The 16,214-nt window shown below is 49.6% G+C and overlaps 1 protein-coding gene and 1 long non-coding RNA gene across 7 annotated transcripts in view; one reads left to right on the plus strand and one right to left on the minus strand.

Annotated features, from left to right (window-relative positions):
- Positions 1-16,214, minus strand: part of P4HA2 (prolyl 4-hydroxylase subunit alpha 2) — a 33,457-nt gene that overhangs the window by 16,546 nt on the left and 697 nt on the right. For 4 of the 6 annotated variants that reach the window (XM_077768594.1, XM_077768598.1, XM_077768595.1 and 1 more), the window contains 4 exons: positions 8,124-8,223; positions 7,399-7,495; positions 6,906-7,057; positions 3,141-3,278 (listed from right to left, as the gene is read on the minus strand). In XM_077768594.1, the coding sequence (XP_077624720.1) occupies positions 3,141-3,278; positions 6,906-7,057; positions 7,399-7,495; positions 8,124-8,205 (469 nt within the window). In that variant the 5' untranslated portion in view covers positions 8,206-8,223. Of the gene's footprint in view, positions 1-3,140; positions 3,279-6,905; positions 7,058-7,398; positions 7,496-8,123; positions 8,249-16,214 lie in introns of those variants that run through there. The other 2 variants (XM_077768597.1, XM_077768599.1) reach the window with 2 other exon arrangements.
- LOC144235174 (uncharacterized) lies at positions 1,077-16,156 on the plus strand. Its single transcript, XR_013336160.1, has 3 exons — positions 1,077-1,170; positions 1,424-1,558; positions 16,094-16,156. It is a non-coding gene; the product is annotated as an uncharacterized LOC144235174 (long non-coding RNA).

Consider the following 16,214-nt stretch of genomic DNA (forward strand, 5'->3'; position numbering starts at 1 on the left):
CTGGCCATATCAAACTAGGAGGGAGAAAACTTAGGTGAACTTAGGTGGCAGCTAAAGCCACAGATGAGGATAATCACTTCCAGCAAGAGTACAAGGGAAGAGTAGGGAAGGCGGCTGAGGTCAGAACCCCACAGACCACCTCCAGAGAAAAGACAAAGAGTAACAACACTAAGAAGGACCTAAGAGGTAGCACAAACAGTGAGCGCCAGGAGTGCTGATGCTGAAGGTCAAGAACCAAGACTGCAGTGTCAGCTTCGACCATTAGGTGGCGGAGACCATGGTGAGCAATGGGCTCAGCACTGTACAGTGATGATGAAGGTAGTTTCAAGTCAAGGGCAAGATACGGTATGCCAGCTAGGGGAACATGTAGGATTTAGAACAGTGGCAACATGGGAGGGACAGTGAGTGAATTCCTCATGGAACAATGAGAAAACAGGTCCCATGGAGAGGAAAGAGGGGCTGTGACCCTCCCTGGAAAGTGAGGGAGTCTCCATTAGCTCCGTTAACAACTTAGGCATGGGTGACAGGAAGAGCTGGCTTAGCGTGGTTTCTTTCTACCTGATGTCCGAGATGGGTCAGGTACTTCAGAGACTGGGGTCTGCTTGCCCTGATGGCTCAGCAACAGACAATGTGGGACAGGAAGATGGGGAGAGTAGCTGGAGTTAGCAGACAGGCCAGAGATCAAGGCGCTCCTTGAGCCCGTGGCCATCATCCTTGGGCCTGCACAGATCTCAGGCTCTGTAGGCTCAGGAACTAACACTGATGGAGGCAGTATAACACAGCAGCTGAGCTAGCTGGACAAAGCTGGGTCTGTGTGGGCCTCACTATGGCAATCACCAGCTGTGTGACTATGGATAAGTTACTTAGCCCCTCTCTCAGTCTCCTCCTGTCAAAGTTAATACCATCAATTTTAGAGGACTTGTAGCAAGAATTCAATGAGATAATGTATAAAGATGTCTTCTATAATCCCTAGGACGCTAATAATCAGTAGCAACTATCAGCATGTCCCACAAACGCCAAGAATGTCAAGAATACTTGGTCCCAGATACTCCGTATCCTCCGCAGAAGCTGATCAAAAGTCTATCCCCTGGAGAGTGCTCCCTGGAGAGTACCAGCTGACCTGAGTGCTGAAGGACAATCAGACATGAGACCCACCTGACGTGGGTAAAGGTATTTCTGCAGAGGGTGTGGGAGGGACAAAGGAGCTAGTGGTGGGTAGCTTAGCACAAATTTAATACTAAGTATGGGCAAGGAGGCCAGGGAGAGGGAGCCATGCAAGACTCAAAGACCATACATAGGTGGAATTTGGGTTAAGCTTTGTGATCCGGAACTGATGTAAACAGATATGTGCTTATGACTGCATGGAAAAGGATTTTAAGGAGTGCGTTAGACATACATGACAGATCAAAATGATATATTTCAGTAATGCAGTTGAGAAATAAGGCTCCATGAGGCTGAAGTCAGGGCCTCTAAGTAAAGAAGACATGAAAGAAGTAGAATCCACAGACCTTGGTATTCTGACTTGGGCAGCCAGTGGATGGATGTGCCTTCTGTTCAGGTAAGGAGGGCGGGAGGAAGATATATATTTCAAAAGGGGATGAGGATTTCAGTTTGGAACATGTGACTTTTGAGGTGCCCACAGAACACCCAAGTAGAGATGCCCCACAGGAATTTGCCTACACTGGTTGGAAGCTCAGGAGACAAGCCTTGATAGAACACACAGATGGATGTCATCCAGGTACAGGTGATGCCTTAAGTGACGGCAATGGCTGGGCTCACCTGGAAAAGGTGCTTGGGGAGAAACACAAGCTAAGACAATCCTGGGGAATAACTCCCTTCCACCCCTCACTCCCCCTCCAGGACACACATGGGTCTGTTAACTGAATGTACAAAGTCAATGCTTGAGTGTGGTTCTCTCTTACCACCAACTATTCTCACAGCTATAGGGTGAACAGATCTTGCAGGTGCCCTGAGGGGCCTTCTCTCTCTGGCCTCATGGCCTGGCTTGATCCAAGAACTGACTGAGGCAGGAAGAAGAGGTCTACACTCCTTCCCATCGGCTCACCAGACTCCTCAGGGCCAGAACTCTAGAACTTGACAAGCCAACAAGAGAGTGCCTCTTTCTCGTACACACTGTGATACCTTGGGTTTATGCCTCCTCCAGGGACCCCATGAATGAATGGCATCCAAAGTCTAATAGGGTCTAACTGAACCCCTAGGTTTACTGGCCTCTAACAGTCCCCTAAGCCCAATACATCTTTTTGTAAACATACTGAGGTAATCAGGGGAAAGGGGCCTGTTTATAAAAGAGAGAGAGAGAGAGAGGGAGAGAGAGAGAGAGAGAGAGAGTGCGCACAAGAGGCCGAAAAGAGATGCAGGAGAGATCAATGCCCCAGAATGCAAAGCAGCAAGAGTATCAGGAACACTGGGATAATCAGTGTGCTAAGTGCTGCTGAAAAGTTAAAGAACATTATGCCTGAAGCCCATCCACTGGCGTTAGCAGCTGGGTGGCCACTGGTGACCTAGCAGGGGCAAGACTGGTGGATGGGGGGGCAAAGAGCCAGACTCTGCATGTTCAGGAGGACATGGGAACCAAGAAGTGCAGACCATGTGGATGGCTAGCCAGCAGCCTGACCAGGAGGGCAAAGAGATCCACCAGCAGCTGAGGGAGGGGTTTGTAAAATGAATAAGAACAGTGTGTGTGAGCTCACAGATAAGAGCCAAGAGAGGCGGGCCAAGAATGAACAGGGCAGACACTGTAAATGAGGACACACATGACACAGGGCAGAGTCCAGAGATCTGTCTCTGGCAAAAAGAAATCAGAGGGTGTGGACAGAAGCAGGTGTGAAAGCATATCTGAGCAGTGTTCTGGGGCCAGAGGCTGAGGGGTCCTGAGCAGCAGCCTTAGCTCTCTCTGAAAGGGAAGAGGAGAGGGTGCGGGAGGGAGGGGAGAGGGGCTGAGGACAGGCGGCTGCCAGGGAGTGAGGGTGCTGGCACCACTGGAAACCAACAGCATCACCACCAGAGGTGATAGTATGCCTGATAGTACGCCAACTACAAGTTGGCAGTGGCTCTGACCCTGTCCAGACGCCATAGCAGACACACACACTGGACAGGTAAGGCCTGGAGAGGTAAGGTACCTGGAAGCTGCCCCTTGGAAATTGTGTCTGGGTCCAGCTTGTATGTGTCCTGAAGTCTCATCAGGGCCTTGGCGGCTCCCATTTCGTCCTCTTCGGTGGGGAAGAACTGCCGCTGCACAGAGAGGTTGGCAATAAAACCTTCCAAATGAGAGTGAGAACAAGAGGTTACCCTTGATCCAAGGGCACAATTCCACCTGGGACCAGAGAGGTACCTACTGGAGGGTTTCTGACTAGTGCAATCTCCCTGCCCCTTCCCTCAAAGGCTGCTTCCCCTTCCTCCAGGCAGCCCTCCCTGATAGCTCCAGTTCACAGATATCTTTCTTTTCTTTTTTTTAAGTTTATTTATTTTGAGTGATACCATGCACACACAAATGGGGAAGGGACAGAGAGACAGAGAGAATTTCAAGTAGACTCCACATCATCAACACAGAGCCCAATACAAGGCTCAGTCCCATGAACCAGGAGATCATGCCTGACCTAAACCAAAAATCAAGAGTCAGATGCTGAACTGACTGGCCCACCCAGCAGCCCCAAGACATCTCCTTTCTTACTCCTTACTGTACTTCCTGCCTTTACTGCTCATTTGGAATGAACAAAAATGTTCCCACATGCTGGTTAACATGTGAGAGTTTGGGAGTCCTGGTTTCAAAGCACTCAGTCAGACCTGGTAGAGACAGAAGGGACAGATATGGTAACAGAAAGGGACACAGGAGAAGACTCAGTCAGGGAGGACTTGCTGACCAGTTAGTGGGAAATGAATCACATAGAAAACCTTAATCCAGGGTCACTGGGGTGGCCAGATAAACACACTTCTGGCCCCCACTACAGGTTAAGGAGCCCAAGGGACAGACGTGGTCAACTCAGGGAACCCAGCTCATCACTCATTGCTTATCACTGGCCCTTATCATCCAGAAAGCTGATGATGAGTCTTGTAGGCATTTGGTGCTATCTCCACCTCCCAGAAAGAGACTGGGGGACCATGTGGCCAGGCCAAGCACTGAGTAGCCCACGCCTAGCATGCTACCCTGAGAGACCACACTGGCTCTTGCTCTCTCTCTAGGGGACTGCTGCTGCTCAGACCTGCAATAAGCCCAGGGCATGAGCTCCCGGAGTGCAGTGCTCAAGACCCCAGCCTGGAGCCAGGACAGCTCCTGACCACAGAAGTACCCAAGGAGGCTATCCTGGGGCTCCAAACCCTAGCTCTTCAGCAAGACATGCACCTCCTACAATCTCAGGCCTCCAGGTGGAGGCTGGGCCCTCCCAAGATGATTCAGGGGTTTCAATTCTGCCTGTGAGCTGAAAAATGGGAGGGGAGACTCCAAGGCCCTTTCTTCGCTGGCCTCGTCCTCAGGACAGTAGTACCCACAACTGCCTACTTTCACCACTTCAGGCTCAAACACCCACTTCTAACCATCCCTTGACCCTGGGATTAAGAAGCTGTGATCCTGTCTTCCTCATGGCTGCCCAGCCAGGGATTCTAAGAGTCTGGAATTCAGGAAAAAGAAAACATGCCCTTAGAAAAAGCCACACCATCAGCATGTCCCTCTCATTTCAGAGGCAAGAATTCTCAAAGTGAGAGGTGAAAACAACCTATTGCTCTCTAGGCCTGTCCAGTGTGACTTCTGGTAATTACAAAGTTTTCTAAAAGAACCGGATGCTGACAGTGGGGGCTGGGGTGTGGAGAGCAAGACTGGGGAGCGGAAGGTCACCCCTGCAGGCTTATTCTTATTCTACAGCAGTGGCGGTGCCGGCAGAACAGCCAGTTCTGAGCTACAGCCCCAGGCTGCAAGACAGGGGGCTGGGAAAGGCAGTCATGGCTTCTGGAGGCAGTGAGCTCACTGGGCACAGCTCCAGCTCGGCTGAACTCACCAATCCCTCCCCAGAGGCCACCCTGCCCCCAGCCAAGCCCAACCCAGTCTGGCCACATGGGCTGAACTCCCTCAGCCAAAGAGACAACTAGTCTGAAGTTAGTCAGCCCTCCCAACTCAGGGAGAAGAGGCAGTAGTTCCAGGAGGCTGATCTCTGAGCGAGAGTCAAGGGGGCCCATATCTGTGCCTGCCCCACCATCTCCTGCTGAGAGGAAAACGTTAGGGCAAAGAAAATACCAGCACAGGAAAAGGCATCAAGCACAGTTACAGCTTTAAGAAAGTTCATACTCTGACCTGCAAAAACCAATTATAGGAATCTATCCTAAGAAAATAATCAGAGGTAGCACAAAGATGTACGTGCACGCTTGCTGATAATTTGGAAACAATCCCACTTCCATGGCTTGACCAGTTTTACACTAGATCAGTTCAACTTATTACTGTCCAGCCATTAAAATCATGTTGTATAACATCTGGGCCACCTGAGTGGCTCAGTCGGTTAAGCATCCAACTTCGGCTCAGGTCATGATCTCACGGTTTGTGNTATATATACATATATATATATATTTTTAGTTTCTTTATTTTGAGAGAGACAAAGTGCAGGTGGAGGAGGGACAGAGAGAGAAGGAGAGAGAGAATCCCAAGCAGGTTCTGAAGTGCTAGTGTAGAGTCCGACATGGGGCTCGAACTCATGAAACCATGAGACCATGACCTGAGTCAAAACCAAGAGTCAGACACTTAACTGAATGAGCCACCCAGGTACCCTAAATGTTTTATTTCTAAAAGATATGAATGGGAATGGATTTAGATGAAATCCATGATCCCTAGCTTATGTTGGCCCTACTACCCAGTCCACTTAACTCACTTTTGTTAATTCAATTAATTCATAACCTCAAAGCAAATGAGTTTTCATCCCCTGGAATATATGCATGGATCCATTTTTTTTAATGTGAATGCAAATGTAGGAAGTTGATTGAAAAAAATTTTTTTAAACTTTTTAAATGTTTATTTATTTTTGAAGGAGAGAAAGACAGAGCATGAGTCCAGAGGGGCAGAGAGAGAGGGAGACACAGAATCCGAAGCAGACTCCAGGCTCTGAGCTGTCAGCACATAGCCAAACACAGGGATGGAACTCACAACTCAAGATTATGACCTAAGCCTAAATTGGACACTTAAACAACAGAGCCACTTAGGCACCCCGGCTGGAACAAGGAGGACCTGGGCTCCACATCAGGTCTGACGGCCTGCTTACCTCTCGGCCACTTGCTTTTCTCTGCTGCCTAACTCCATAATCAATCCTTTAGCCCAACACTCCATACTCTGCAGCAGGTTCTGACCTAAAAGATCTTGCTCTGTGTACCTCTGGGCCCCCAATACCTAGGGCACTGATGGGCAGGCTCGTGGCTCTGCAGACATGTAGCAGGGACATGAACAAATGTAGCCATTTGCTTATTCTCTCCTCCTCCTGATAGAGGAACCCGTTTTGGGGTGGAGACTGTGGTTGGGTTTGCTTATCACCAAGCAGCTAGATTACGAATTCTAATTTTATGTGAATTATTTTATGTTTTCATGATTATTTTATGTTTTCTAACTTTTCTATGAAGACATATTAGTAAAGCAGGATTTTAAAAAGTACCCCCCGAAAAGGAAATGAAAACACAGGAAAAGGCAAGAACTAATTATATTACATATTTAAAGAAAGACAGCAAATTAGTAGGCCTGAACAGAGAAGGGAGAAGTCCATGGGGCTCTGTGCACCACAGAGCATGGATGAGCACAGAACATAGGACTACATGTTCACATATGGCACATGCCATCAACACCCTCAGACCCAGGACAGGCTCAGATGCACACTTCCCAGACATACGGGCCCACCATGCACATGCTCACCGTTCCTCACCTGCGGCCGAGTCCTGCAGGACAAGGTCCTCCAGTGCAGGCCAGTCTGTGTTCAGTCGCTTCACCAGTTTATAGGCATTTACAGGGTGGGCCAAGTAGCCTTCAGGGTCAGCAGCTGATTTGCTGGTCAAGGCTTCCATTTTGTCAGCCCAGCTGCAGAAATAGAAGAAAAGGAAGACTAACATGCCCACTCACACAGGTCTCAAACTATGGCAATTTCCCTGGTGAGATTGAGGACCCTTCAAGAGGCAACAGAAGATGAAAAGAGCAACTCCCCACTAACACCTGCAAGCCCCTTAATCTAGATAAGGAGTGGGTACCCCAGTGTATGCAAAAAAGGGCTCTTAAATAGAAAGGGGAAAACAAGGAGTCCTTAACTCCAGAGGACTAGCATGAAGTAAACTCCAGGCCAGCCACTCACTGCTCTCCCAAGGGCTTTTCTTATGTGTACCCTGGATAGGTTCTGGGGGGTGAGGACTTAGGACATCAGGTACCTCTTAATCTTGGAGAGTTTGGCTTCTTCCACAAGGATGTACTCCTTCAGAGACTGCACTAAGTCCTTCTCTGCATAAATCAGGTCGGTCATGTGCCCTGCAGGGAAAGAAAAAAGACAGGGCCAGTAAGAAATATATGAGGGACATCTAGCCCCCTTCCTTAGGGCACAGAACACCAGCACAGAAGCAAGTTCTCTGCGCCACCATCATGTCAACTCTTGTGGGATAATAGAGACCTGAGAGTTAAAGGGGGCATAGGCACTCACATGGTCCTGGCCCCCAGCTTCAGTAAGAGAGAGGTGGAGGCTCCAAGGGGCTGGTGAGATAAGCACAAAGAGAGTGCCTGCAGGTAGAAGCCCCAAATCTCATTCTCTTATTGCTACTCAGCTGGGTCCTGTCACCAGGGCATGGACATCCTAAGGGTTCTCAGCTCAGAACCACTCTCTGGCTCTGGAGAAAGATGGTCAGAAAGGCCAAGAAGCCCAGGAACAGCCTGCACCTCTCAGGGAGGAGACCCAGTTGAGACAGCTGGTTCCTAGGAAGGACATTCAGGTCACCAGGGCCTCAGAAGGGGAAACAGCAATTCCGCAAGCCCCACTTTCCCCAGAACTGTTCCAAACCAGTGAGCCACCCCACCTAGAATGAGAACACGCCTTAAGCAGTGACATTCCCAGGCACTTGAGCCAAGGATGACTCAGGGAGACAGTGGTCCTGTTGGCACATACCAATGGAAGTGAAGAATTCAGCCTGCACACAGCCCAGGACACCAAACCAGGCCACCAGCAATGTGGACACCCAGCATTTCATGGTCACAGAGAGTAGCGTCTGCAAGGCATTCAAGTGACAGCCGCTGGATTAACAGTTGAAAAGAGCAACTTTGGTGAGACATACTTACACATGTGCACATAGACAGACGTCACCAAACATGCCAAAACCCTGACCTAGTACAAAGAAACTGAGGATATTCGGCATCAGCAGTGCAAAGAGGCTAGGGTGTGCAATCAGGGATGTGTGCTCAATTCTCCCTGCTCTGGGAGGCCATGCACCCTTGGGAGAGACCCTGCCGTCTAGGTTCCTGGTAACTAAAGGCAACATGGAAAGGCTGAATTGTGTGGGAGGCAGTCACCTCTGATTCTAATAGCCTATCAGTCCAAGATAGGCTGGCCCACCCCTTGTCATTTCACAGCCTGCTTGTCTTATTTGTCTTCTTTCCAACACGTGTCAGGATGATGCCAGGTGCTGGGGACCCACAGGTAACATGTAGCTTCTGCCCACAGGAAGACTGAAAGTACAGAGGAAACGCTGACAGGAAGACAACTTGACACAGTATGCCACAGGGAGACCATGCCCAAAACCGGGCGTACAGCAGCTGGTTGGTTAGCAGGGGGGTAAAGCCGTGCCCCAACAGTGTGCACCTGGCCACAGAAGAGGCAGTCTGGGGAGTAGACACTTTGGGCAGACATCGCTCTTCCTGTCTGCCACCCCACCAGACACCATTCTCACTGGCAAGTCACCATTCACAAATATTTACTGAAGATCCACACAGGCTACCCACTGAGCTGGGCACTTGGGAAACAAAAAAAGAACCAGCCACACAAAGCCAACGCTCTGGTCTGGGCTAGGCTGCTGACACGGTGTTAGACCAGCCTCCGCCTTCTCGTCAGCCTAGAAATAGCCAGCCTCAGCTGTGAAGGCAGTGGGCACAATGTGGGGCAAGCCCACTGGCAGTGAACCTAAGTACACAACGGAAGCTTTGGACATAGTCTTCTAGCTCAGCCACGCAGCCCAGAGCAGACTGCAGGACTAGCTCCCATCTGAGCCCAGTTCTGCCTGCCCCTTCTCTTCCTGCTCTACTTCAGCCAAGCCCCTTGGAAATATACTAAGAGAAAACGAGGAAAATACAAATGCTGCCCCCAAAATGGAAGTCTTACCTGACTGAATCCCAAGTCTAAGCTAATGCCAGCTCATCAGTGTTTTGCCTGCTATGGTCAATCAAACACACAGCCATGACTACCATTCCTCACCTCAGAAGAAATTCCAGTCCACTGTGGTTCCAGGTTAGGTTCAAAGAAGCCCAACCACAATCCCCATGCCAAGACAGATTCCTCTTTCAGAAGGAGAAGAGAATAAGCAAATGGCCACATTTGTTCATGTCCCTGCTACATGTCTGCAGAGCCATGAGCCTGCCCATCAGTGCCCCAGATATTGGGGAGCCCAGAGGTACACAGAATAAGATCTTTTAGGCCGGAACCTGCTACAGGGTGTGGAGTATTGGGCTAAAGGATCGATTATGGAGTGAGGGCAGCAAAGAAAAGCAAGTCGCCGAGAGGTAAGCAGGCCGTCAGACCTCAGGGAGAGCCCAGGTTCTCCTTGTTTCAGCCACACATCTCCCCTCGGGCTTCACCATGCTGCATCTCCACCCCAAGATTTCTGAAGGCCTCCCTTCTTGTTCACATGAGCCCCTTGTACAGGGAGTAGTGTCTGTTCCTTATACCTCAAGAGGCTTAACTAGGTCAGGTAAGCACCTTCTGTATGTGAAAAGAAGGAACATTAAAATCCAGGGCCACAGATAACAGGAGGCTGTTATCTGTGGACAGTGAGAGACCAGCCAACTGCTGTGTCAGGCTGGGGTGGTGGGAGACCAGACCAGACACGGCTGGAAGTGGGGGAGCCCAGCGTTTCCCCCCTGTTGTGTCACCAGCTGCAGTGGCATATCTCTTCAGAGATCAGGTAACAAGTTCAAGGGAGGGAAACGCTTCACCATTCCTTTCAAATCACCCTGATGATCCTGTCCATGGTTCATGCCGTACAGCAGTCAGGAAAAAGCAGCCAGGTTCCTTCATTACATAAATTCCAGCTGTCATTTCTCTGGAATGTACTATCTGGCTTAGACTGAGCCCATCCACAAATACCAGCCTGGAGGCAGAGCCCCAAAGAATCTCAGATGGGGTCTGGGAAATGGCTTGCTAAGGGCCTGCTCTGATGGAGGAGGGCAAGATGACTCCACTGGTCAGAGAGCCATGTGCCCCCAAGCAGCCCCTAGACTGCCACAAGCAACGCTGCCACCTCCGGCAGGGATACCCTAGAGCCCCAACATTTCTCCTGATCCTGGCCCTGAACACTAAACGCTTTGTACAAAAAAGATATCTAACTAGGGTCAGGCTGGGAAGAGGCAGCATCCAAGAGGGACTGTTCCAGAGTGTGAGAAAGGCCAAGAACCTACTTGCCTGCCCTTCAATCTGATCTCATACCCACACCCAAAGCTTGATAGGACGCAGTGAGTTGGGAATGTGTGTGCATGTCCAGTGCTGCCAAAAGCCTTTCCAGGAACCCTCAGAATCCACGCTGAATAGTCCTGGAAATGGGCAATGTCAAATCTCCTTTTACGAAAAACAAAAAACAAAGGGGCACCAAGACTGAGGAGAAAACCAATATGGAATTTTATGTGAGCTGCACCCTGAGTTTAGAACGTCTGGCCCTTACGAGGCACCCAATAAATAAATGCTTTCCAAGGACTTGTCCAAATCAGAAACAGTAACATAAGATTTTACATTTTTATCCACTCAAGGGATTGTTAGGGATTGTTTTAAGAATGGACACTGTATGCATATCAAGTCCCAAGTTTGGACCCCCACAGGTAGGTCCCCCAAAGCCTACCAACACCCCAGTGACAGTGATTCACTCACCAGGTGACCAGCACTGTTTCTAAGCACAGGGCAATTCCAAGACATACAATCAGAGGCTCCAACAAGCCTGCTCTTTGGAAAGGACATTTACAATCTGGCCAAATGGCCATGAAAAGAGGTTTCCAGCTGTAAACCAGCAGCGTCCTCAGCTTCTCCCCTTACCTCATCAGGCATGAACCTCTGCCAAGCTCGCAGCTGCAATCCAAATGCAACAGCTTGAAGTTTAACAATGTATTTAACAGCCCAGAGACAGAACATGGGTTTGCTGAGTACAAGCAGATCTCGCTAGACACTAATCAAGAAGCTGCTGGCCTGTGAAGGGGCAAAACCTATTAGAATAGGGCGCCCCCCAGTGGTCCTGCCTCCCGGCACTGTGGCCAACTCTGGGATGGCAGAGCCAAGAGGACCTGTGAGCTGTGCAGAGGGGCTTAAGTACTTAAGCAGACAGACGTCCAATAGGCCCAGAAACTGACCTTCCCACAAGGCTGAGAAGCACCCTTGTCTCCTTACCTGATGTCAGGCCTCGGTCATCATCTGCGCTCCCTGCCTGCACTCGGTCATCTCATCTGGTGCACCCTCCATCCCCCAACCTCTGTTCTACAAAGTAGCCAGCATGGCTTACTGCAGCTCCTTTGGTCTCTCCCCACTGCCCTTGGGATAAAGTCCAAACTCCTTAATCCCCAAGGCCTTTATGACTCTGTATGACACGGCCCTATGGCCCTCTCCAGCCCCATCTTATGACTCTAGTTTCCCAGCCTCAGATGCTACCTCACATGGAAAATCTTCACTGAGGATTCTCTTCACTGAAACCTAGATGTTCATCTATATCCATCCTTGTACTTCTCTATCAGGTATATGAACATGTTGACTTGTACTTTCCACCTGGGTACCATCAAAACTACAAAGCCTCCTGCTTCAGTAGCTAGGCAATGAAGTAACAGAGAAGGCTGTAAAAATCAACACGCAGGGGTGCCTGGGTGGCTCTGTCAGTTGAGCAGCAGACTCAGGTCACAATTTCACCGTTCATGAGTTTGAGCTCCATGTCGGGCTCTGTGCTGACAGCTCAGAACCTAGGGCCTGCTTTGGATTCTGTGTCTCCTATTCTCTCTGCCCCTCCCTTGCTCACGCTGTCTCTGTCTCTCAAAACTGAATAAAAGTTAAAAAAAAAAAATTTAAAAAGCAGTCCCAGAAGAACTACACATAAAATACAGTGAGGAGTTGGCAGTCTAAGTGAGACTAACTCTTCAGGAACTACACGTGAGGACAAAACCCACACAGCACTATATAGGATGCCCCTGATGTACTGCCTCACACTCTCATGGCCTCAACAGTCTCCTGGGCCCTGGGTCTCTTGCTGGGCCTTAAACCCAGTGAAGGCAACTGTACAGGCCCCAAATCTCTGGCTCCTCCTCCTGCTTCCAAACTCCACAAGGGTGCCACACTGGCCTCACCAGGGGCTGTTAGAGGCCTGGTAGTGCAACCAAGAAGCCAGAGGGAGAGAACTCCTATGAGGCAACTCTGACCAATGAAGACAAGAAGACAGGAGGAGGTCAGCAGATAAATTCCCTCTCCAGGCTTTGGATGACAAACTGTTCTGCAGCATGGGGTTTCTGTAGAGATCGCCTAGAGATATCTGGCATAGTTGAACAACGACTACATCTCTTTGCAAACGGGCCAGCTTGCTTCCATCTTTCCCTCCCTCTGGTTTCTCTTCCCTTATCCTTGCTGCCCTGCACTTTCCAGTAAGGCATTAAACACTTAAGCTCTGCTTCAGGCTCTACTTTTTTGGGAACTAAGCCAACTACTATTAATATTTCCAAAAATCTTTCATTTGTACCATCTCATCCTCACCAAAGCCTTGTAAACTAGATAGTCATCTCAATTTCAGATATAGAAGCTAGGTAAATGGGGCTGAGAGAAGGTTTTCTGCATACCTGGCATGCAACCACCAATCAATGGCAGAGCTGAGACTTGAGCGCGAAACACACTTTCTGCTAGATACTACCATCCAATCCCACTCAGTTAACATCTGCTGTCTTACAGCCCAATGGTCTCCCAAAAGGAGGAGCCAAACTTTGACCAAGCAGATCAGGTTTGCCCAGGTCAAGGACCTTATCACGGTTCACAAAGCAACTTCATGACATACTTGACTGGATCCCACCAAAAGGTGGACAGCAACCTGGACCCAGAAGATAGGAACATGGAGCCTCAAATTTAAGTGAGCAGTCACGCCTGCCTCAGACAACACAGCACTCACAAGTGACCAACCAGCCCAGCTCAGGGCAAAGCAGTACTGTCTAGACAGGTACACCTACAGTGAAGTCAGACCACCCCAAGTTAAATCTCAGCTCCACCATCACTCCCTAGCTTTGTGACGTTACAGAACTCTCAGAGCCTGTTTCCCACCTACAGAATGGTGACAGCGTTAGGACCCACATCTCATAGGATTGTTGTGAGGACTGAATGGGAGGACAAGTATCAATGGGCAGCCTACCACCAAGCACAGTTTTCACCAGACAATAGCACTAAGGGTACTAGAGGGCAATCAGTAGACCTGGAGTGGCCAGCTGCCTAGCTAATCCCTAGAAAAGGAGAAGGTCCAGGGCCACCTGGGTGGCTTAGTCAGTTAAGCTCCTGACTGTGGCTCAGGTCATGATCTCACGGTTCATGAGTTAGAGCCCCACATCGGGCTCTATGCTGACAGCTCACAGCCTGGAGCCTCCTTCGGATTCTGTGTGTATCTCTCTCTCTCTCTCTCTCTCTCTCTCTGCTCCTCCCCAACTCACACTCTGTCTCTCTCTGTGTCTCAAAAATAAAGAAATGTTGAAAAAAAAGTTAAAAAAAAAAAAAAAGAAAGAAAAAGAGGAGGTCTAGCCTAGGGGACAGTGAAGATTTAAACAAGACAGAAATTGGGCAATCTCCACATCCCACAAGGGCCAAAAGAAATCAAACATTAATTTAGGCGAGAGCAGAGTCAGATATAACGCAGCACACTATCAGGGAATAACCCCGGAACAGGGCAATCACTGGCTCTACAGGTCACCTAGGAAACAAAGCTCTCTGGCAAAAGGCAGGGAACTGGACTAATACTCCAAGATCTGTATTTCTATACCTCTGACCTGTTGGTTCTGAGTTCCTACAAGTACCAGGCCCCAGGAACTCACCACACCCTGGCCCTGGGGAGTACGTGGTACACAGCAGGCTTCCTGAAAGGTCTACAGCAGACACTGGTCTGTGAACAAGCTTAGACAGATCCAATCTGAGCCAGAGAACTCACTACCCAAACACTTAATCTTCTTCCCTGCAATGATACCACTTGTACAAAAACCCTTTTCTAGGGCTCCAAGAAGTCTAGTCGAGGCTTTTCATTCTCCTCCAAGCCTTCTGAGAATAAAAAGTATACCCTTCATTCCACATCCCCAGCAAAAACCCCAGAGACCACAGGAGCCACTAGCCCTTCCACTCTAAGACAGGCTGATGTCCCACTCTGAGGCACTTCGAGCAATGTTTTCCAAGTCCAACTCTCGCTCTAGCACTCTGTCTGGGCTTGCACGTGCCTGCAGCACAGCATTTCCTGCCAATGACCATCTGCATAAAATTACACTCTTAACAGATCTCAGGAGCCAGGGACACACCCACCAGCCCAACGTACATTATCAGCCAGCGTGGCCACAAATCGGCCAAGGTCTTACGTCCAGCCTCAGAACTTCCCATGGATGTGGGAGGGCAGAGTAAAAAGTAAGGCTCTGTTAGGAAATGAGTAGACTCCAGATTCCCTCACCCTAGTCATTCCTCAGGGCTGCGCCCACACAGTCTCTCCTTCTGATGAGTACTCACACACTGAGCTTCTCCTCTGCCATAGGACCAGCTGCCATCTGGTAAAGCAGCAATCTCAGGGAGATTATGAGCTAACCACAGGCAAGAATAGTGTCACCATCACCTCCCTCTCCTTCTCTCCCTCCTAGTTCCAGCCCTAGGCACACTCTAAGCAGAAGCCAGGCACAGGAGGGGAATTCAGGAAATGAACATCAGCTATGTACAGGCTAAACCAGTGGCAAAGCAAGCACTCTCCTGGGCACCCCATTTCAGAGCCTCCTAACTGGGTAAAAAGGCCTATCACAAGTCATAGGCAATCCCTAACTGTCATCATGTCTGCCTGCTGAGCTCTCAGAGAACTGGGGTGGCCCACTATGACAGCATCTCTGGGATGAGGCCCCAGGCCAACTCACTCCATCCTTGCTACGTGGCCTCCTTGGCTGGGCGCACAGCAGACATACTTGGCCATCTGAGATTAAGAAGGCCTCGAAGAAAAGCCCAAACATCTTGCAAGTGTGTTCAAGTGAACAGAAGAGGCCTGGGCTCCAAGGGCCAGAACCACAGAAAATTGCACCCTAGACGCTTCAGGGGCAGTTTAAACACAAGCGAAAGGACATCTTGGTACATTTCATAGAGAACTAAATCACGAAACCTGTAGTTCCAGATGTGATACAGGGTGAGAAGCAGGAGTAGTTGGCACAAATATTCTATAAATTATTAGGTGGACAGCAGATCTTGGCAAAATCTGGGACACGAGAGAAAGCCCTCAGCTACAAAGTGATATCCTCCAACCCTTTCTTTCAGAACCAGGATCTCCTGAGAGAGCTGAGGCTCTCAGGCCTCAGCCGGTACACGTTAAGAAGTATATGCCTTAGGTGTCCCTCTACAGCACAAGACACCAGTCTTGGTCTTGAGAGGAACACTAATGCTGTACACCGTCTTAAAGATGCCATATTAGAATACAAGGCCAGGGGCCCACCTATGCTGTCCTAAAGCTGGAAGTGTCCTGATCCATGCCCATGCTGAGCACCATCCACATGCAAGGCAGAGTACCAGGCACTGCCTCTCACTTGAAACTTTTGTGGTCAGGGTCCATGGGCAGGTATCCCCTAAAATGTCCCTTCCCTCATCACCTTGCCTCTTCTAGAGTACCCAGGTCTGCTCCCACTCACACAGGTTGTTCCTCTGTCCAGGTCACCCTTTATTCAGCCCTCTTCTGACCACTCCAGCTCATAAGTCACCTCCTTCAGGAAGCCCTCTGGCCTGAAGCATCCTGTCCTCTACCAAGGACCCACAGCCTGGTGCTCCCTCCTA

Source organism: Crocuta crocuta, unplaced genomic scaffold (assembly GCF_008692635.1).
Source record: "Crocuta crocuta isolate KB4526 unplaced genomic scaffold, BGI_CrCroc_1.0 scaffold64, whole genome shotgun sequence".
Lineage (NCBI taxonomy): Eukaryota > Metazoa > Chordata > Mammalia > Carnivora > Hyaenidae > Crocuta > Crocuta crocuta.